The 22134-nt window shown below is 46.3% G+C and overlaps 1 protein-coding gene across 18 annotated transcripts in view; it reads left to right on the top strand.

Annotated features, from left to right (window-relative positions):
* Positions 1-21050, top strand: part of CSNK1G1 (casein kinase 1 gamma 1) — a 258268-nt gene extending 237218 nt beyond the window's left edge. For 6 of the 18 annotated variants that reach the window (XM_073363206.1, XM_073363207.1, XM_073363210.1 and 3 more), the window contains 2 exons: positions 3211-3321; positions 8060-9154. In XM_073363206.1, coding sequence (XP_073219307.1) covers positions 3211-3321; positions 8060-8527 — 579 coding nt within the window. In that variant the 3' untranslated portion in view covers positions 8528-9154. Of the gene's footprint in view, positions 1-3210; positions 3322-5969; positions 9255-12122; positions 12230-15097; positions 15122-19236 lie in introns of those variants that run through there. The other 12 variants (XM_073363225.1, XM_073363223.1, XM_073363215.1 and 9 more) reach the window with 11 other exon arrangements.
* The last annotated feature ends 1084 nt before the right edge of the window (positions 21051-22134 follow it).

Here is a 22134-nt window from a genome sequence, read left to right as displayed (position 1 = left end):
GCCTTCTCCTTTCACCCCATACTGGAGTGCATACTGGAGAGCATAACCCCCTAGGGCTTGAGCATGGGGAAGCAAGTTTCTTACAGCTGTGTTGTCCAAAACCAAACTGTACAATAATATCCATCTGTTTACCTCACAACAGAATCCAAGAGTATTTCAAACCAGACCTCTTGATTCTGTGAATTGTGAATCACAGCATACTCAATAGATGGCTTTCAAAGAGGTCTTCCCCTGCTCCTCCAGCTTCAGGCAACAGCAGTCTGAGCTGTTAACCCCGAACTTTTGTTTCCGGACTGTTTTTTTTCAGGTGCACAGTGAGTTCATTTGTCCTCTTTGAACTAGTGCTGGTTCTCGTGCATTTTCAACTGCACCTTTGTCATTCACCTTCACTTTTCATAAATAAAGTTTTGCTTAATTGTCCATATGCTATGGGAATCTGAAAACTCAAGCCTTAGACATCAGTTGACCTCAGTCTCAGCTCTCTGCTCAGGACTTTGTCTCAGCATTCCTCACCTACATCAGTATTAGTCACATTTCATATCAGAACAAGAAAGTATTCTACAATCTTTGTCTGAGATTTCACATATGGCCAACACCCTCACTGCTTCAGATATGTGCAGTCAGTCCACTACTACCTCCACAGAACCAACATAAGTTCAGAAAGTCCAGAGCCTTGTTTGTTTTTCCTCATTGAAGAGAGAGAGGATGGAAACCATATAACTTGAGCAAATCAAATACAAATTAGTCTCAAGTCTATACATTTTGAAGCCCTATGGTGTATGTGACACTCCTGAAAGGAATACCAAGTGTCCTGCCCTAGTAGCACTGGGGTGTGTGTGTGTGTGTGTTTTGTGGTGATAATAATACAGCTAACGGGTGTTTCATTGGCTGACTTGTCATGTAGTCTACTGCTGTGTGCTTGTCTAAATCAGTGGTTCTCAACCAGGGGTACACCTAGGTCTTCCCAGGAGTACATCAGCTCATCTAAATATTTGCCTAGTTTTACAACAGGCTACATAACAAGCACTAACAAAGTCAGTACAAACTAAAAGTTCATACAGCCAATGACTTGTTCATACTATTGTATATACTATACGCTGAAATGGAAGTACACCATTTATATTCCAATTGATTTATTTTATAATTATATGATAAAAATGAAAAAGCCATTTTTCAGTAATGTGTGGTGTGGCACATCTGTATTTTGATTTCTGATTTTGTAAGCAAGTAGTTTTTAAGTGAAATGTAACTTGAGGTTATGCAAGACAAATCAGACTCCTGAAAGGGGTACAGTAGGCTGGAAAGGTTAAGAGCCACTGGTCTAAATGAATGCTTAGTTCAGGGCAAGCTGGGATGTAAATGAAGGCCACGCTCACATACGGCACGCTGAGTGTCCAAGTGGCCCCAGCTGCTGTGCACTAGAAGCTCCTTAGTGCACTTTGATCTACACCACTTTGAAAGAGAGTAGATTAAAGTGCACTAGGGAACTTCTAGTGCCCAGCAGTAGTGTCCACATGGGCACTTAGTATGCTGTACACTAATGCAGTGTAAATTTACAGCCAGTTGGCCACAAATTATGTTCCTGTAGACAAGCCCTGAGAGCATTGAGAAGTATTTGAATTAGTCTCTCCAGTTTAGAAAACGTTTCATCTCTATTGTTCAGATAGCTGAATTAAGCTTCCTATTAAAGTGCTATATTTATAAGCGGATGCCAAGCACAACAGTCTCTCACCATTAATTTGAGCTAGTTCTACTTTGTGAGAGGTACTGATTGCACTTGGGGCAGAAAGAGCATGTGACCCGGCAAAGAGTCTACTCTTTGTGCTGTATTAGTCTTTAGATGTAGCTTGTATCTCTCTTCCCAAAAGTTACGCTTTGTGAACTCCACTGTCCAGTATATTAATTTCTGCAAAGGTATATGAAAAGCACTGAGAGAGGTCAGTTTTTCTGTATGTTCCCTGATTGTTTAGATGGAGTGTGTACCAATAGTGTTCCATTCTTCTCTCCAACCAGTCCTTCTCTTTTTCCTTACTGATGCTTTTTTACTTTTGTTTAACACACTGGTTTGATAGTTCCCACGGTTAGATAGATGCATTGGCCACATATTGCATAGAGAAGACCTTTGTTTTTATGGGAACATATCATTTACCATTATGGAGCAAGCCATTGTTTCTTCTGTTTTAGTGGCTAATACTTGACGTTTCAGGAGTAGCTAAGGGTTTGTCTACACTGGCACTTTGTTGGCAAAACTTTTGTTGCTCAGGGGTGTTAAAAAAACCCAAATTCCTCCCTTCTCCCCCCCCAAAGACAAAAGTCTTAGACAAAAAGCACCAGTGTGAACAGCACTTTGTTGGCAGGAGCACTCTCCTGCTGACAAAGCTGCTGCCACTCATAGGGGGTGGAAGTTTTTTGTCAGCAGTAGAGCTCTCAACAAACAGCAGCTACACTGTGTGCCTTTTAGCAGCATGGCTGTAACAGCACAGCTGTGTCGCTAAAAGCCTCATAGTGTAGCCAGAGCCTACGAAACTTTCCTGCTAAGTAATGATAGCTGAAAGCAATGGCTTTGACCTGTTTGACTAGTTTAGTACTTTTTGTCTCCGTTTGGAAGAAGAGAACATTATAACAACTTCTGATTTACTAGGGCATGTTTTCAGGCAAAACTCACACTTTTGCAAAGTAGGTGTGAAAACTTTTGAGCACATTTCTTTCTGCATTATTGGGTGTGTTTTGAAACCAGCTCCTGGTATAATAAACGTGGTTTCTCATCAGACATCTTGTAGTTTGGGCTCCTGGGCTCAAAAGCCCTATGTCCTGTGGAGGCTGGATTTGTGTGTCTGACCCCACTGCAGACAAGCTGTAGCGTCTGTGTCCTGACAGGCCTAGTTAAAAGTACGTTACAGTTCCGTTCATTAGTTTATAAATTCCTTTGTCAAAATATTTAAACAGAACCCACACTGAAGTAGCTCAGATGTTTTCTGAAAATTTATTTCTCCATTTGCTGGGTTGAATTAATCCTCTCCAACACTTACTGCTCTCAAGCGTGCAATGTGTTTGGTAAAATGAACTTTTAACCAACCTAAATGTTCTTTAAATGCCTTGCTTTTTTCAGTGAACTAACCCCACTAACTAATATATTTTCATTGCTTTGCCTGGGCTCACCTTTATCTTTCCTTCCATCTCTTGCTGTCATGCTTCTGAATGCCTGAGCAGACAGCATCATCAGACCGCCGAGGAGAGTGGGAGATCCAACCAAGCCGGCAGACAAATACCTCGTACCTGACATCTCACTTGGCTGCAGACCGGCATGGGGGATCAGTACAGGTATTACCTCTTCCTGACCTGCACAGCTTTGCCATTAGAATCTGCTTAAAATTCCTGAAGTCTCATTGAATCTCAGCTACAATATTCCTGTGATCAGGAGAACTGTGTGCACTCAGAAGCAACTGTGCTTTTTGGGTGCTCTTCACAAGCAGACAAGCCCTGTCCTGCAGTAGCTTAATGCTTAAACTACAGTCTCATGACACCCAAGAGGACCAATGACTGGTCAACTCTGCTTACTGCTACAGTCCCTGCAATATCTTTCAACCAAGAATTATTTAAAATAAGATACATGGAGCTATCTACCAAAACTTGATTGTCAGATAAACTGTTAATCACAGTTTAGTGTATATGAAGAAATTCTATTCCTGTTTACACTCATAACTAGTGGAGAGAATACGGAATGGGATTGTGTACTGACTATACAACTCTCCAAAATGATGTAATTAAGCTATAAAACATAATTAGGTATATAACTGACAATTGACATAAAACGAAGTGGGTTGTTGCATACAAACACAAAAGTGCTAGGAAAAGTTACTGCTCTTCTTCAGTTTTTATATGTAGACTGTGTCTGAGCAGATGGTTGAATGCATCCGATATGAGATATATCCAGGGGCATCACTGGGTTGACTGTAGTGATGGACCGTAGAATGGCTAGTGGGAGGAAGATGTACAGTTACTTTTCCCTTCAGACTGATGAGAGAAGCTCATTTAAATACTGTCACTAAATGGCATCACAGCCAGTGATGCTACGTTGAGGTTCTATTGACTTTGTATTTCTCCAGCTCCCCAATGTGTTACCTCATAATTGTTTGTTTGTATTTGAGAAGCAGCCTAAGGTCCCAGTCAGGGTTGGGGCCCATTTGTGCTAAGTGTCGTACAAATGTAAAGTGTAAGCTCTTTGGGGCAGGAGCTGTGGCTGCTTAAGAGCTAGGATGCAACAAGCGACGTAATAAACTGTGGTAATGAAGATGGAATGAGTAACAGTAGTAAACACTATAAAGGTTAACATTATGCACAACTCTGTAGTTCCGAATCAGTGGAAAAGAATTTTCTTTTTCATAAATCAGCTATCTCTTACTGCCTTCCAGCCTAGCTAAGATTAGCTTTATTACACTAGTGACAGGGAGGAATAAGTGCAAAATGCATTTAATGCAGCCTCCTCCTGGCCTCTATATCTAAAACGAAGGAACACAAGCCATTAAAGCATAAGGAGAGCCGTGTACCATCAATGCTCGTTTTAGTGGTGAACTGAATTCCTTCGTGGTTTTTAGCCATGGCTGTTAGGTGACAGCTGCTTGGCATGTTCAGTTCTGGTTTCTGTAACACAAGCTGTGGCTTGGCCATATGAACTGGATGTATAGAAGTGAATGTGAGGAGATTTCTTCCATGGTGTGTGCCAGAACTGGAGGGAGTGAGAGAGGTCTGAGCCTTTGAGGAATTGAGCCTTGTTACTTTTTGAAAATTCTTCAGAAGCGTTATACACATCGCACAGTGAACTAGTTTGTTCTTAATTCACGCTGATATAGGGAGGGTGTTTTACAAAAATGCTATTTGAATATTCAGTCATAAAGGATTGGTATGTTGGTTTGTGGAACTGCGTGCTGTTCTTCTCCCTCCTACCTTCTAGGTAGGGTACTATGGGCAGCACAGAGTAAACACTTGTCAAATGCCAAATACAGTTCTTCTACACACCTGGCTATGATTGTGCCATACAGAATCCTTTGCATCCTCCTTCAGGAGGTATTTTAAAGGTGTTGCTTCTCACCAGCCAAAATAGCTCATAGGGTCTCTCACTGGCTGAAGAATGATTCTGAAGTGAAGTTATTTCCTAGAGCTCTCAGAATGCTGTAGAATCCCAATTGAAAGTGCAAACTACAGACTCTATTGAGAGAGTAATACCACCAGTAAATTAATCATTGCTTACGGAAGTCTCCTCCTGGGTAGGATGGTATTATTCTCCACATGCAGGTCTCAGCCAGACTGGCCATGACGTGACTCTTACGCTATATGGCATGCTTGTAAGTCCCCTTTCTAGGTGTGCACTAAGAGATCTATAAACTTTCAAGCTTCCCAAGAACTTCTGTGTGGAAAGACTGCTTGCAGCTTTAATACCAGTTCTTGCTGAGGTATAAATCTTTGCTGCTGATGCTTGTGTTTTATAGTCCAGCATTTTAGTGCATCTTTTCACTTAGAGAATTCTCTGGGCACCTGAGAAATTGAAAGCTGGGATGAGGAATTAGGATTAGTCTGCAGGATATATGTGGCTCTGTTCTACATTGACTCAGCATTTGTCTAAACAAGGAAAATGTATAGACATACATTATACCACTACAGCTATACCAGTGGTATATCCTGGGTGGACACTCTTATTTCAGAATAAAAGTGCCGTTTTCCAGTTTAGCTTGTCTGTCTGAAAGTGATATAAGCTAAACGGAAAAAAGGCACTTTTACTCTGAAATAGGAGTGTCCACAGGAAGCATTATACCAGTATAGCTATACTGATATAATTGTACCAATATAGTTATGCCAGTAAATTTCCCTGTGTAGCCAACCCCTTAGTCACTGCAGCCTCTTAATCTCTGCAGAGACTTCCTCCATCATGTGGCCAACCCTAAAATCTCTACCTGATTTCAATTAAATCTCAGGACAAACTTCCCAACTGTAAGAACAATGGAACAGACTGCCTTGGGAAGTTGTGGAAGCTGCTTCGCTGGAGATTTTCAAAAGAAGGCTGGATAGCCATGTGTCTTGGATGGTTTAGACTCTGTAAATCCTGCATCTTTCCCGGGATTAGACTAGATGACCCCTGCGGTCCCTTCTAGCCCTGTGATTCTACATTACCTGTTAGTGGAAATCAGAGCTGCTCCGCTGTGCCCATAAACATCATCTACTCTCATTCCTGTATCATGGCCACCTAAAGAGTTCCTCAACTGATGCCTGGTGATCTCTGGGTCTTCTAGGGGGTCAGTTTTTGAACAGCAGCTGTTTTTCCTGGAAGGAATTTGCCATGTGTGACCTAGTAAATTGTTCCTGGGTAAAAAACAAAGAGAAAACCCAAGCCCATTGAGAAGTTAGGCTTAATGAAAAGCATCTGCAGAAAGTTTAACTGCCCTAGGCCTGGTCTATGCTATAAAATTAGGCTGACATAAGCTACCTCACATTGACCTAGTTGACACTTAAATTTGTCTCACACCAGGCTTCCCTTTCCATCGACATAGTAACACCACCTCTCTAAGCAGTGTTGAGCCATGGTTGATGTATTGAAGTTGAAGTAGCTTGAATGTAGATGCTACATAATCTGTGTCAACCGTAAGAGTCCTCTAGAAGTTGTTCCACAATGTCCGGCACTGATCACTCTGGGCACAGTTGTGAACTTCACTGCCCAGGAGTCACAGAGACCAGAAGGCCCCCCATCCTTTAAAGCCCTGCAGATTTTTAAAATGCCTTTTCCTGATTGTCCAGCTTGGTGAGCACACCTAGCAGCTCTCCACTGTTGTGTACAACTGCCCAGCTGACCATGATGGTTACGTGCTCCAGATGTGCTCTGGCTTGAAGGAAACAGGACATATTGGATCTCCTGGGTCTGTGAGGAGAAGAGACTGTGCAAGCGCAGCTACAGACCAGCTGTAGAAACGTGGACATCTCAGAGTAGATTGCACAAGGGGTGCAGGAGAAGGAGTATAACAGGGATCAGCAGCAGTGCCATGTGAAAGCAAAGGAGCAGCGGCAGGCATACCAGAAGGTCACAGAGGCCTTTGATCCAGAGCCAAGCCACAGACCTGCCACATTTACAAAGAACATAATGCCATACTTGATAGAAACCCCACTGCCACCCCACATGCCACCATGGATACTTCTGAGGAGCCTGAGTCTCAGGCCCCTGACGTGAACAGTGAAGACGAGGAGGAGGAGGATGGGGGACATGCGACTGAGGGGTCTAGTTATGCCATGACCCAAGACCTGTTTCTGACTCCACTGCACTCCAGCCAGTCCTGGCAGTCAAGCAGGGGCAAGCTTGATGAAGGGGAAGGAAAAGTGTGTAAATTTATTTCCCATTACTGTGCTGGAACCCCCAACTTAGCAGGACACAGTTATCGACTTTTCATTAATTTACTGGTACTAGAAGAGGCAGCAGTACAATTAAGCCAGGTAACATTATCTGCTTTTCATTCCCCTGTACAGTTAGGCAGGGGGCCATAAAGAGCAGTTTATGTACCTAGGGATGTCTCTTGAATCCTCCTAAGAGATTTCAATGAAACTTTCATGCAGGTCCTTTGCAATCCTCTCCAGCAGTTTTCTGGGGATGGCAGCCTTATTTCTTCCTCCGCAGTAGGACGGTTTCCCGCACCAGTCAACAATAACTTCAGCAGACACCATTGCAGTACACAGGCTAGCAGCACACAGGCCAGGGTGGCTTCAGGACGTCAGCAGCAGCTGTGTTCTCTGTGCCTGCTACCCTCAGGATCCCCTGTGGAAAAAGTGCCAATATTCAGTGCCAATATCTTGTTACTCATCATTTCATGCAACTGAGCAATTCCTTCCTCATTTCCCTCACCCCTGGCAGGCTATAGTCATCACAGCAGGATCTGTGCATGGAGCTGTGCACAAGCACTCCGAAGCAGAGGTGTCGATAAGCATGTCTTGTTTAAAACTTCAGGCATGCACAGGAAGGGAGATCTGTATCTTAACTTTCGCTTTTTGTTGTGACTTTGGTACCTCTGTGTTTTATCTGTAGCTGCTGCCATTGCAGCCTTCAAGGGATCCCCTCCACACTCTCAGAATGCCTGAGTCAGATAAGGAGGAGAAAGAAGAGGACTCGGATGACATGTTCAGCAAGATCCTGCAAGTCAGTGCTGCATCAGGCTGCCAGCAGAGGACCTGGAGGATGAATATTGCAGACAGCCTGGAGAAGGAAAGAGCTGAGAGGAGAAAGGCCCCAGAGTCAGAGGAAGTTGCACCAGTTTATAATGGGGCTTCTGCTGCAAACACAGATAATACAGGCTCCTGTGAATCTACAGTTTCAGTAGTCCCAGGCTTGCCCCCCTTGGCAGTCCATGGAGAACTCCAATATAGTATCTCCCTATGCCCCCCCCAATATTTCACATGGCATCAGAGACCCCATCCCTACCCCTACTATGGCACACCAAGGGACAGTAAAGGTGACAAAGCTTCACATACACTGATCTGTGAGAGCCACGGATGATGCGTGCGTAACCAAAGTGGACATGAATGTTCCTTTCCTTTTGTTAAATTCTGTTACATTAAAATCCTACTAAATTTATTAATTTGCTTTTCACATGCACAGAAGTTTTGAAGTGTGTTTGTTACTCAATAAAACTCTCTTGTTTGGAAAATAATTCATCTTTATTAGTTCCCAACATATGTTGCAGAATGACTGGTGGTATCAAAGGCATCCACTTACTTTACTGTGACACAATTCACAGGATCAGTGACAAAGAGTGTAATAATCATAAATGTACAGCAAGCATCACAGAGGTACTTTGGCAGTGTTCTATTAATAGGTGTGCACCAAGCACTACACAATTCCTAAGAGGCCCCAAACTTCAGGCCTAGGTAGAGCACGGTCCACCACAACTGTGACTTGCCATTAAAGTGCTCTTTCAAAGCCTCCCTGAGCCGTGTAGCTGCACACTGAGCTGTTATGATAGCCCTTGCATTGGACTGTTCAAATTCAGCAGACAGCTGCTCCACCTCCACCCCAGTGGCAACTTTTCCCCTTTGCCTCACAGATATTGTGCAGGACACAACAGGCAGATATAACCATTGGGATATTTTTCTCACTAAGATCCAGTCTTTTGAGTAAACCATGCCATCCCCCTTTGTCTACCTAAAGTGCATTCAACTGTCATTTGGCACCTGCCGAGCCAATAGTTGAATCTTTCCTTCGTGCTGTCCAGGTGGCTGGTGTACAGCTTCATGAGCCAAGAGAGTAAGAGGTAGGTTGGATCCCACAGGATCACTGCTGGCATTTCAACATTGCCAATGGTAATCTGCTCGTCAGGAAAGAAAGTCCCTACTTGTAGCTTTCTGAACAGTCCTGTGTTCCTAAAGATGTGAGTGTCTTGCACTTTCCCTGATGTTGGTAAAAGGTCCCCGGGGATCCAACAGCCCTTTCTGTTGATGTACTCTGTGGGAAGGCGGTCAGGTGCCAAAATAGAGAGATGTGTACACATCCCTGCTGCAGTTTGGGAACCCCTTTGCTGCAAATTCATCCACTATATCCTGCACATTGCTGAGAGTCACAGTCTTGCGTAACAGGAGATGATTAATTTGCATGAAAATGGCCCCCACAGTGGCTTTTCCAACTCCAAAATGATTTCCCACTGACCGGTAGCAATCCAGCATTGCAGGTTTCCATCGTGCCATCACCACTCGCTTCTCCATTGTCCGTGCAGCTCTCATTTTGGTGTCTCTGCACTGGAGGGCTGGGGCGGGCTTGGCACACTGATCCTTGCACATCCGAGAGTTCTGCAGCTGTCATCCCAAGCCTCCGTTACATGTGATTCCACCAGCCAGTGCCCAGTTCTTGGGCCCAGAAGTGACATTCCACTGTTTGCAACTGCTCCTTGAGCACCACCAACAATCTTGAATTGGTTCTCATTATGTCCCACCGCAATCTGACCTCCAGGAAATCACCCTGTTTCCCATGGCTCTTCTTGCGACTCTGCAAATACTGAAGGATCAGTGTGTCTTGTGCTTGCAACACTCATGGCAAGAGTACAGAGCTGTGCAGGCTGCATGCTTCTCTCACAGATGGCAGACAGTGATGAGTCACATGTGGGTTTGTGGGATTTTCAAAATAGGTGCAAAAATTATGGGATAGAGATGACATTTTGGGGTGGAGAAAGTTGCATGATGGGAACTCGACCCCTTGCTCCCAGTCACCCCTGCACAACTCATTTCTGGACCACCATGCATTGCCAAAACTTCCAAACAGACAGTGCACTGGAAGGTGGCGAGTTGCACAGCAGGATGGTGCATCGCATGGTACACCGCACTGTGCTTTGACATAAGCACTCCTCGCAAATACACGCTGTGACAACACAAGGTGCCAAGTATGCACCTGCACAAGCAATATGCTAACTTACTACCTGTGGTGGCTTTGTGTCAATGTCACTTGCATCAGCAAAAGTTTGTAGTGTAGACATGCCCCTAGGAATTACAACTAGGGGATGGCCCTGCTGGCTTCAATTAACTACTAACCCTTAGCAAAACCTTCCAAGGCACGGGGGGGCTGAGGCCCTACATAAATCAGCTCATTCCAGAGTAGCAGCAGAAGAGGCAACACCAGAGAAGGCGTAAATAGCACCAGGGTCAGCATCTGCGGAGAAGCAACACTTGGAAAAGGCACTGAATTTGGAAGTGTTTAGGCACAGGTTGGGTGGGGCCTGCCACCCTCCACCCCACTTAATGTCTCTGGTGATCAGGTCATCCCAGCCCAACAGGAAGTACCTGGTAACACCATGAGTCCTGACATCTGACAGCAGCGTAGGCCACACTACTTCCCAGACTTGGTTATCACCATTACACCCTCAATCTCTAACTCTTCCTAAATGTGGGATAATAGCAAGTGGTAAGCATGGTACTTTGTCTTTGCCTTCTGACAAGGTAATAGGAGTGGGAGCAATCATACATCATTCACCACTTGGCCAGGATGTGTAGTCACTTCAAGAATCTGCAGTTATAGAGGTTTTCAATAGTACTCAAGAGTCCTTGGTGCTTTCCAGATGAGTGTGGAGGGTCAACCAGTGTAGCTACAGTCTGGTCTTCAGTGAACCTGTTCCATAATCATTGTCATCATAGTTGCAGCTGCTGTAGTATGGTGACTGAGTTTCTCAGAACCTCCTCCTTGTTCTCCTGGCTACAGTATCTCGGACTCTTAGGAGCTGGAGAACTGGGTGCTTTAAAACCACCAATGGTGAGAATGGTTGAGCAGCATATGATGTGAATTATATGGAGGGAAATGGAAATTAGGGTTCAAGTACACACCTTGCCACAAGAAAATTATTTTAAGCAAAAGAATTCACTTCTCTGAGGAAAATGAAGTAGAGTATGTTCCCAAATCAGTTCCTCTGCCATCAGCAGCAGTGACAAGGGCAGAGGAGTTACTGATGCTCAGACTCCTGGTGTACCATATTCAGACGGTGCCTTTATCAGTTTGGTATCCAAGTCCTAAGGAATCCATTTTGCCTCCACAAGATAACTTGCTACCTAGTGTCAAAACACTTAGACCTATTTTGTATTGACCTCTTCAGCTGTTTCTTAGCTGCTGGGAGTCAAAAGCTTGGGACTCAGAAGTTGGTGACTTTAGAAAAATCTGCTGTAAAAGTGTTTGGGGGAGAAATATTCAGCAGAAGTGTCCCACGTAACCAGATATTACAAGGGCAGAAGTAGGAGTCATGGGATGAAACGAGGAAAAATTTAGTTTGAATATAAGAGACACATTGTGGCGCAGCCTCCCAAAGGAAGCAATGGAAGTCCCATCATTTGATCCATTAAAAACGAGCACTGTGGAGAACGTATTGTAGAGAACAGGCCTATTTTGGCACTCAATCACTGCTGTGGGAAGTCTCATTGAATCCTACAGACTTCTAGGAGGGTGTACCGTGGCCAGAAGGAAGGAGTAAACAGTCGAAAGTGCCTTGTATTCATGCTGTAGGTTTCACATGTTCTTCCTACAGTATCCATTGTCGGGACAGACCTACCACTCAATTGTGAGCTGTTGACTAACCCTGCCAAAAGACTTCATTACTAGCTGCTTTTGTTTTGTGTTTCAGGTGGTGAGTTCGACTAATGGAGAACTGAATGTTGACGACCCAACAGGGGCACACTCCAATGCACCAATCACAGCACAGGCTGAGGTGGAAGTGGTGGAAGAAGCTAAGTATGTTTGCGTTACAAATAGGCTGTTTTTATTGATGTGGTTTTAAATCCTCTGTATTTGAAAGGAGTGAGGATTTTACCTGTTTAGATATTTGATGCTTGTATCCATAACTTTTCCTTGAATATCGCTGCTTTTTGCATGGTACCTCAGTGTTGCTGCTGCCTCTTTTCTCTATGATGCCTGGAGAATGTAACTTTTGGCCAGAGCATGCGTTGCAAACGAGATAGTGGTAAACAACAACGTGAAAATCAAATGTGAGACTCCTGGTGCACCTTCCCTGATCTGGAGGTGTCTCCTCTGCTCCTGCTGCGTGCACACAAACAGCTCAGCCCCAGGACAGTGAAGGAATTGTCAATCTAGCAACATTGTATTCCTACCTGTGAGAGCTAGAGGCCATGCAGGCAGAGTGGTCTGAAAATAGCCCTTGCAGGGCTTTTGCCATGAATCTTCCCTAGTCCAGTCCGGTAGGTGCTGAATGAGGCTGAAGCTGTAAATAGCCCTTCTGCCTGTGAGGCTAGTAAATCTCCCTTTGAGCTGCCAACGTGGGGTAGCAGGATGTTCCCTCCATAGCTTGTCAGAAAATGGGGTGGGGTTGGGGGAGGGATTGCTGTCTTGGCCATTGTGCTTCTCTTGCATGTGTGCTGCCCTCCGGCACCACTGCGTGGCACTTTGCATGATCTTTGTTAAACAGGAGTTAGGACGTGGAGCCTGCTGTCCACTTGAGCGGCAGCCGTGTGCCTGCCCCCTCCTCTGAACCAGGAAGGGCTTTGAACCCCACTGAGTCACTGGAAGGGGGTTGAAGGCTCAGTCATGGCATGACAAAACTGACTTCCCCCACAGAGGGCTGAATGGCTCAGAGGCTGCCTTTGAACTGGCTCATGTGCCGAGAATTGCTCCATGATCTGGGCCAGAGCTGGGGGGCGGGACGGGGGAATGGACATGCAGAGTCACGTGCTCCCTAGATTTGCTGCTTGGCGTGTTCTGAGCAAGCTTATATGGACGGAGCATGCTCAGTAACACTGCCCTCACTCTGCCTCCCACTATTGGCAGGCACAGGTCATCTCTGATCTGGGCCACAATGTGGCTCAGTGGAATTCTTATCGCTTGGCAGGCATTGTGTTTCTTGGCCTTTTGGGGGGCGGGGGGGGGGGGCTTTTGCTGGAAATGGATTGAAGGAGGATAAGAAACTGCCAGGCCTGGGTCATAAAGGCTTGAGGTGCAAAGCGTCTGTTGAGCTGGCTCCAACGCTAAGCACCAGTCTCACCCCTGCTATCCCTGAGAGTGAGTGGCTCTTTGTCATCGTCCATTCCTTTGACCCTTGGAAATCACTTCCACAGTGCCCGTGTCACCATTGACCCATGTGGGTAGTGAGCTACAATAATCATCTTGCAGTGAGGAGCCCTAGTAACATCTTTCTGTTCCCTTCCCAGCCAGGGGATGCAAGAGCTGAAGGGCTGTGTGCCTCCTGTAAGCTAGGCAGCTACAAAAGGGCAGCTTGCGGCATTGGCCACTGCCCAGTATGGACAGTGCAGCCAATAGGGACTATGGGTCCTAGCTGTCTTGATCGGAGAGACTATGCTGCATTGCTTGCTGGGATGTGTAGTCCGTGGCTACATCTCTAGTAGAGCAGAGTGGCTGCAGTCCTGTTATGCAAATTCCATAGATGTGGCCTTCAGCCTCCTGATGATTTGCCAACACAGCCTTCAGCTGTGCACAGATTGGGCCCCACCCCTAGCTTATGGCAAGATGTAAGAAAGGATCAGCAAGAGTTTCTTTGGGGCAGGGACTATCTTTTTGTTCTGTGTCTGTACAGCGCCTAGCACAGTGGGGGCCTGGGCCATCACTGGGACTCCTCGGTGCCACCACAGTACAAATAATCAGTATATCCTATTAGCCTGTCTTGGCATCAGCAGTAGTTTGCTTTATTGTGAGGAGGGACAATGGTGCCCTACACATCCCGTATGAGGTGGTTAGGAGTTAGTTTCCCCTTTCCAGTCCCTAGGTTTGTGGTTTGAGTCTCTTTTTGGTGATCATGTGGCATTCCAGTGGAGACTCTCTTGTACTGGCTGATCTAGTCATGATTACCCGGTATAGACTACTGGGTTAGTGTTAATAAGCGAGATGTCCCCCCGTCTTTCCCTGCAAGTTGTCTCTGTCACACAAGTCCAAACTTGTCCTCCCTTCACTTATCTGAGTATGTCAGGAGGCTGGAGGTCTTGTGGACACAGGCAACCTGAAATGTGCTCCCAGTTGGCCTGGTGCTACTGTTCTGTAGTAAGATGGGCCACTCAGAGGGAGGGCCAGGGCTAGCTGAATTGCCTGGCTCACTGCCAGTTTTTGAGGTAGCATGTTGGGAAAAGTGGGGCTGTGTCTCACCTCTCCATCTGTGAGCAAGCAGGGAGAGCCAGAGCAAATGCTGCAGACTCTGCTTGTGGTGTAAGTGAATGAAGGGGCTCCCTCTCCCCGGCAGCTGTGGTCAACATGGCATCTCATTCAGGCCATAAGCCCTTGTCTGACTGTCTGTAGTTTGGGTCCCCTTCCTGGTGGGCCAGCCACGCTCTCAGCCACAGACTTCCCTGATGGCTATTCCTTGTTGACACTCTGATGTCCCAGTATGTTTATCCCAGGCAACAGGACAGTGAAAACACATCCTACTTCTCAGCAGTGACTTGTCAGGGTATCTCTTGCAATGAGCTGTGGGGGCTCAGATGGAATAGGGAATAGAGAGGGTGGGTGGGCAAGGCATATGTGTCTGCCGATCTGCACTGCATGTTTGCATGGCTCGCAGTGACATGCTTTCATCCCACCTCTGTGAACTAATTGCTCTTTCTTCCTTTCTGTGTTTTTCTCTCTACACACTCTCTGTAGCTGCCTGAAAATGCTCAACTTGTGGTGAGTCCCTCTCTCCAGTCCCTGGGCAAGGGGGAGCGGACCAGACTAGACTGGGATTGGCAAAATCAAACCAACCAAAACAGTGTAATAGCTGCACAAGTTAGAAATCCAACCCAGTGCAGCTATTGCTATTACAAGGGTGGGGAACACATGCAGGATGGGCTTGTGTGTGTGAGAGGAGGCCGCAGTAGGCCAAGCAATTGAACTAATCTTTGGACTGATCCATTGAAAGCTAAAAAAATTTCTCTTTCTTTACCTGTTCAGCTTAATGTATTCACCAAACATGCAAGTGTATGAGCAGATAATGTCTAAAGGAGTTAGGCAGAGTCCGAACCAGGCTGAAAAATCCCTCACGGGAATTCCTCACAACAGATGGTTCTGCATGGAAAGCTGTGTACACCATGCCCGTCTCCTGGGAGCAGTGTGTGTGTGGCTCTTTCCTTGGGAGCCTTGCTTATATGAAAGTGAGCAGGGCAGGGTTCCCATCAACAGATGCGGTGGTCTAGAGCCATGGTCCTCAACCTCTTCCATATTGGGACCTCCTGCCTCCTAGCTGGGACCTTCCTCTCATTTGGCAATCTGGGAAGGGCATGGTGGTCATGGCCCACAGGCTGAGAACCCCTGATCTTGCTCCAGGTTGGTGGGGAGGAGGTGGTTGCCTTCAAGAAAGTTTCTGCAGCTCAAGGACTGAGGGGGAAAGACCAGGGTTTTCATCTAGGAGGGCATGCAGGTTGGAGTAGCTGCTTTCTGAGCCTGCTGTTCGTGTTATGCTCTTCCCCTTTATCACCATTATCCTTGAGTTCCAGGGGGACCCTAAATAGTAACACTCAGCACTTTTATAGTGTGGAGTGCTTTCCGAGCGCTAGCTAAACTGTAATCCTCAGAACACCCCTTTGAGGGGGACATGAAGCCCTGGTTTTACAGATGGGGAAACTGAGGTGCAGAAGTGAAGTGAGTTGTCTTAGATAATACAGAAGATCAGTGGCAGAGCCAAGGATAAAATCCAGGAGTTCTAGGCTCTTAGTCCACTCGTTCATCTAGCCTCACAGTGGGTTTTGAGAGAGCCCATGTTCAGCTACAGAGACAGGAGTAGAATGTAGGAAGTTTAAATCTCACAGCCCCATGTGTGGTGAAGAATGTCCCTGCGTGGTGGCAGACTGGTCCTTCTCTGCGCTCCTCTCTACTGGCACTGCCTCCAGTACCGCTGGCATCTCTTTGGCTTCTCTGTGTGTCGTACTCTGGGGCTGTTCTTAAACATTGTCTGCACGCACAAAGGTCACATTCTGTATAATTGTCAGCCTGTCTTATTCTTTTATTTTGTTGTTTCTGCCTCTGCCTGTGTTAACAACTCTCAGGACTTCCTTTCCTGAACCCTTCCAAACTGAGCAAAGGGGCCCTCTGTCTGAGCAACAGGGGCCAAAAGAGAGCAAAGGAATCGCCAAGGAAAGAGATGGCTAAAAAGAGCAGCTAGAAATCAGTCAGGCCCTTCAAATCTGGGGTAGAGAGTGAATCTTGGCCTTGGTTCTCCTTCCCTGATCAGATACATGTGTTCGGTAATCCCTCAGACATACTCCTGTCCTGTTTCTCACCATGACAGTTCCCTTCTCCTTTTACTAGTGCCTGAGTCCTGAAGGAAGGTGGTTACTGTGGGAGGAAAATAGAGTGCTACTGGATGGTTAAAATGAGTGAGTGCACATGGGTGGCTCAGGACACTGGGGTACAGAACACTTCACCAGGAGGAAATTCTCTAGCCTGTGTTATGCAGGAGATCAGATGAGATGTCCCCTCTGGCCTTCCAATTTATGAACCTCTAGGGGTCTCATTCAAAACCAGCTTAGGGTGGTAGTGACCAAAGTCATTACCCATCTGATGGCTATCCAGGACCTATGTGAAATCATTCATTTGCTAGTGACAGGATATTCATGTCACATGTTCACCACCCCACTCCATAACTGACCCTCCCATGGGAAATCTCTGGAGGGAAGCTAAGGATAAGCCATGGAGACCGAATTGCCCATCACCCTTAGAGGTGATTGCTGCTGGCTAGGGCTGAGGCATATAAGCAGGCATGGTGTATGTACACTTGCCTTCTTGTTGCCATCTCTGTATCTGCTCATGGCTGCATGGAGGGTATCGCTCTCCCGGGCTGCCAGTCTAGCACCTCTCACTAGCAGTAAGTGTGCTTAATAAGGAAATTAAGTAGTTATTCCTCATTTTCAATCACCTGTAATTGGGCTGAGACAGGAGAGGACATGCACTCCTCAGGGGCAGTAGTGTATATTTCAGCTCTCGGATAAATACCAGTATTAAAAGCTTGTTTAGAGCCACCACTGACCCAATAGCAAATGAGTCTGCCTGCAGATGCTGCTGCCATTCTGTGGCATAGCTTCTCAATGTCTTTGCTCTTGTGTGCTTGTTAGAGGTATTTGCATGAAAACGGGATTTTTGCATACCTCTCTGCCTGTTCCTTATTCTTCTCCTCCCTCCTCAAAGGCCATAATCCTAATATCACAACTGGTCACTGAGGAAATGGTTGTGATGTCATGGGGAAGAAGATAAGCAGTACAGGAGCAGGTGAACTTGCTAAGTACAAAGATCTTTCCATGCAGATGTTCCTGACACTAGAACCTGAATACAGAGTTGTCTTTAAACACCATGTAATTCCTGAGGAACCACCTGGAGCTGACAGACTGGGTGACTCATTTTAGTATATTCCACAAATGAAACCTCCATCTTTCAAGGATCAGCTTTGAAGGGTGTTTATTTCACACCACCTCTATCTCCATCATCCCATGGTTTTGCCTCCCTGTTCACTGTGCACTGTTAGCCTTCCGTGTCCCAGATCAGGGAAGAAGCAGGGGTTGTATATTTGTAGACTAAACTATTGGGCAACAAAAATGATTAGGGGACTGGAACACATGAGTTATGAGGAGAGGCTGAGGGAGCTGGGATTGTTTAGCCTGCAGAAGAGAGGAATGAGGGGGATTTGATAGCTGCTTTCAACTACCTGAAAGGGGGTTCCAAGAGGGTGGCTCTAGACTGTTCTCAATGGTAGCAGATGACAGAACGAGGAGTAATGGTCTGAAGATGCAGTGGGGGAGGTTTAGATTGGATATTAGGAAAAACTTTTTCACTAAGAGGGTGGTGAAACACTGGAATGCGTTACCTAGGGAGGTGGTAGTATCTCCTTCCTTAGAGGTTTTTAAGGTCAGGCTTGACAAAGCCCTGGCTGGGATGATTTAACTGGGAATTGGTCCTGCTTCAAGCAGGGGGTTGGACTAGATGACCTTCTGGGGTCCCTTCCAACCCTGATATTCTATGATTCTATGGTCTTTAAACTGAAACTCTTACTACTTACCATCAGTCAAGGGTTCAGTAAAGGAAGCTGGCCCCCAATCAGATCCTTTCAGAACTAGTCCTTTTCAGCTTACCATGAGCAGTTTAGAAACACAGCACATCATGTGATAGTAAATATTTAGTCAGGCCTGGCTCAAACCATTCCAGCACCTTTTAGAGCACAGTCAATTAGCAGTTTTGGGCAGAGGGAAACAGCCCGTTAGTGTAGCTCACCTGTTTCCTTCACTCCCAGCAACTGGAGAGCCCTGTTCTGCTGCAAGACTTCATCTGCCTTCCTGTTGGCTATTGTGCCTTATTTCCTTGTTCCCAGTTAATTTCCTTGGGGCAGGGACCTTGGCTTCATACAGCATCTGGCACAACCAGTCCCTGATTCTGAGCATGGCCTTTGGGCATCAGCAAAACATAAATAATAATGATCAGTTGAACCTCCTCTTCCATAAGAGCAAATCCCAGTGTGTGAAAGCACCTGGATACCTGCCTTTATGGTGATCCATTGGCCCTCGTCTGAGCACAGTACTGCTGCCCTTTCTATTGTGAGCTAGACTGGTCTGCTGCTGGCCTCGTGGACTTTCCTTCTATTGGAGGAGGTGTTGGTAGGTCTGTTTTGTCCTTAGTGCTGGACATGTTGAGATCCCATTGCATGTACTCTGAATGAAGGGAAGAAGCCCACCCTGTGCAGTTCATGGAAGTCAGGTGGCGGGGGGCCTGCTGTAGGGTCTAGTCCACTCTACTGACTTGCTGTGTTCTTTGTGCTCCAGGTGCTGCTGCTTCTTTAAGAGGAAAAGGAAGAAGACTGCCCAGCGTCACAAATGACAGGTGCCTCCTGGGTTCTTGTAGGAACTCCAGCTACAGCTCCTGCCGTGTCTTACTGAAAGGAGCTTCTCTCTAGGGGGAGGAGGCGGCGGCGGCGTAGGAGGAAGAGAAACAAGTGACATTTTAAACCAAAAAGAGAGAAGAAAATAGTTCCAAAACAAACCGCTCTGGGGTGGATCTGCTCCATGGTTTCCTCATTCGCTCCAAGCCTGAAGCTCCTTTTGGGATCAGGACTGCAGCTGGCTCAGGCCTTGGTTGCCCAGTGGGCAGGTGGGCTGGCTGGCTGACCCTCCTTCCCATTGTTTACGGCAGAAGGCATCATTCACACAAACCTGAGAACTATGCTTTGTTTCCTGCTCACTTTACTCCCCCTCACACTCTCTCTGCCCATCCATCCTCCTCCCTCCCAAATGGAAATACCCCTGGTAGGCTTCTTTGGCTAAGGGGAGGTGATAGGTGGTTATCTGAGCAGGAAAGACATGTGGGAGAAGGTCCTGGCTGGTATGAGGCAATTTCTCCCCCAAGTCCCTTTCAGCATCAGCCTGTACTGCCAGCCTGGCCAGGTACAGCAGTGGGACATAGGCTCCCTCCTAGGCTCCTTGGGAACAGTTATACTGTAGCGTGAGACTTGCAATCTACTGTTCCAGTCCCTTAGGTTCTCTGGCTTCCTTGTTCGCTCCCTTCTCCAAATGGTAACAGAGCAGTGCGGATTGTTTTAAAGAAACAGACATTGTTGCACTTTTTATTATTTTTTAGCATTACAGATGCATATTGTGTCTGTAGATTTTTCGCATGGACAAGTGATGCCGGCACAGACAGACATTCAGCTTGGAATGTGGAGGGGTGCAAAGAATGTCCTCAACAGAGGGTTTGCTTGCAACATCCAGAAAACCCTAAAGCTAATCACCTATTGTTGGTCATGCGCTGAGAGAAACCTACTTGAATTTTGAATCACCCTTTTTAGCTGCCAGTGAATGTCCCTACCATGGTTTCCTACTTGGTGCCTGACATAACCAGCCTGGAGTTGGGGGGCACTAGCTTTCTGTTGGAGCAGGGAGAGGCATCAGCCTTGCTGAGCTGGAGGAGTTTTCTCTGGGTAGACAAGCAGATATGGATTACATAACTGAAAACCTGATGTTTCCCAAACTGCAGATATTTTGTATGGCAGGGTGGCCGCCTAACCTTCTCAGATGGTTTCTGGGAGGTTGATTATGGAGTAAGCATCTTCCTTTCAATTTACTAAATAGTCTACAATGGAAGTGTTTGAGAGAGCAAAGCTACCCAAGCAGGGAATGGACACTTAACTGCCTTACAGTGAGTGCATCTGCAGGTGGCCAGATAAGCTACTCAAATCAGACTTTGTGTAGGTTTCAGTGTGCTCTACAAGCTGCCTAGGCCTGAGTGCAAGCTCAGAGGTCTGTCTGTGGGGCCTGGAGCACACACCATGCAGTTCTCCCTGTAGTGGGAGCTAAGGTCTTTTTAACACACCATTCTTGAGTCAAACCATTATTTAGCAAAGGGCTTAGGGCACTTTGCACATGAACTCTCATATCCCAATGTAAGGATTGCTGAGCTCTGAAGAGGCAGCTGCAGTTACTCCTCGGGGGAATTGTGTGGGGTCTGTGTGGCAAAGGTTTACAAGAGCTAAAGAAGCTTTTTTGTGGAGGCTAGGAATTGGTTCCTCGTGCTTTGCCTGTTTGCATATCACATCAGAATGGGATCAGACCCCTCATTTCAGGGGATGTAGTTGTCATGTAATTAGGGCTCTCCCACCCCAGTGCTTGAATTACATTCAGAGGCAGAGTACGGAGGTTCTAATATACCATCTCTTCAAAATGGTGGTCCAGCTGCCTCTGAGTGCATGTAGTGACATGCACTGAAAGGGAAGCAATGGGAAGAAGCAGGGAAGGAGTGTTTGTTTCAGGGGTGGGCAGAGACTCCCTCCCCCTTCAGGCAGAGCAGCAGTACGGCAGGCGAGCACGCTGCTTCAGTTCAGTGGTTAGGATTTGTAGCTTGAAACTCAGCCCCTTTTTCTATCGTGAGGATTCTGCTCTCCCAGAGAATCCCTTTGGGGTGTTTCTCAGCTGCTAGCCATTTTCTGCTGGGATCTTAATGCCTTATCCAAATGAAAAGAAAGCGGATATAGCCAAGCGTTTTGCTGTTCTTTCCTCTCTCCGCCACTGGGGTGAAGTTAAGCTGGGGGCTAGCTTGCTCTTCATTCACTAACCCACCAAGAGATTTGTAAACCCACCTTTTTAATTCTGCAAGAACTTTTCCGTTAAGTGTAACAAGTGGGGTGCAAAAGGAAAGGGCTTTCCATTCCCCATGAGTGTGGCTGCTTGGACTCCCTAACCCTTTTTCTTTCTCCCAAGGAGAGGAGGGTAGGGGACATTTAATCACTTAGTTTTGTCGCTCTGCCTCTTCCTGAACTCTTCTTCTGCTGTTGACTTTCTAAGAAGTCAGGCTGTTTGAAATGAGCATTTCCTCATACCCTCACCATAGGAAACCATGGTTCGGCATCTTGGGGGGAGGGAGGCGCAGGAATTTGTGGGGAGAAAGCAGTTGTATGCTCCCAGCTCTCCAGATTGTACTGGGCCCTGAGACACAAGCATTGCTGCCCTCCTAAACCCCATTAAGTGCCTGTCACCAAAACTCAGAGGAGAAACTCAATTCCTTCTGCATTTCCTGACATTGTTCAGTCATTCCTAACTATTTCCAATCAGGGAGTAGCTTGTAGTTTGCAAAGTATGTATGGGGAGGGAAGTGTCTCTGCATTTTTTTTTGTTTTTGTTCTTAAATATTATTTTTAAGTAAGTGAATGTATTTGATTGGTAGAAATTTTC

The sequence above is a fragment of the Lepidochelys kempii genome, chromosome 10 (genome assembly GCF_965140265.1).
Source record: "Lepidochelys kempii isolate rLepKem1 chromosome 10, rLepKem1.hap2, whole genome shotgun sequence".
Taxonomy (NCBI): Eukaryota; Metazoa; Chordata; order Testudines; family Cheloniidae; genus Lepidochelys; species Lepidochelys kempii.
Note: the sequence above shows the minus strand (reverse complement) of the source record. Positions and strands in the feature narration are given on the sequence as shown.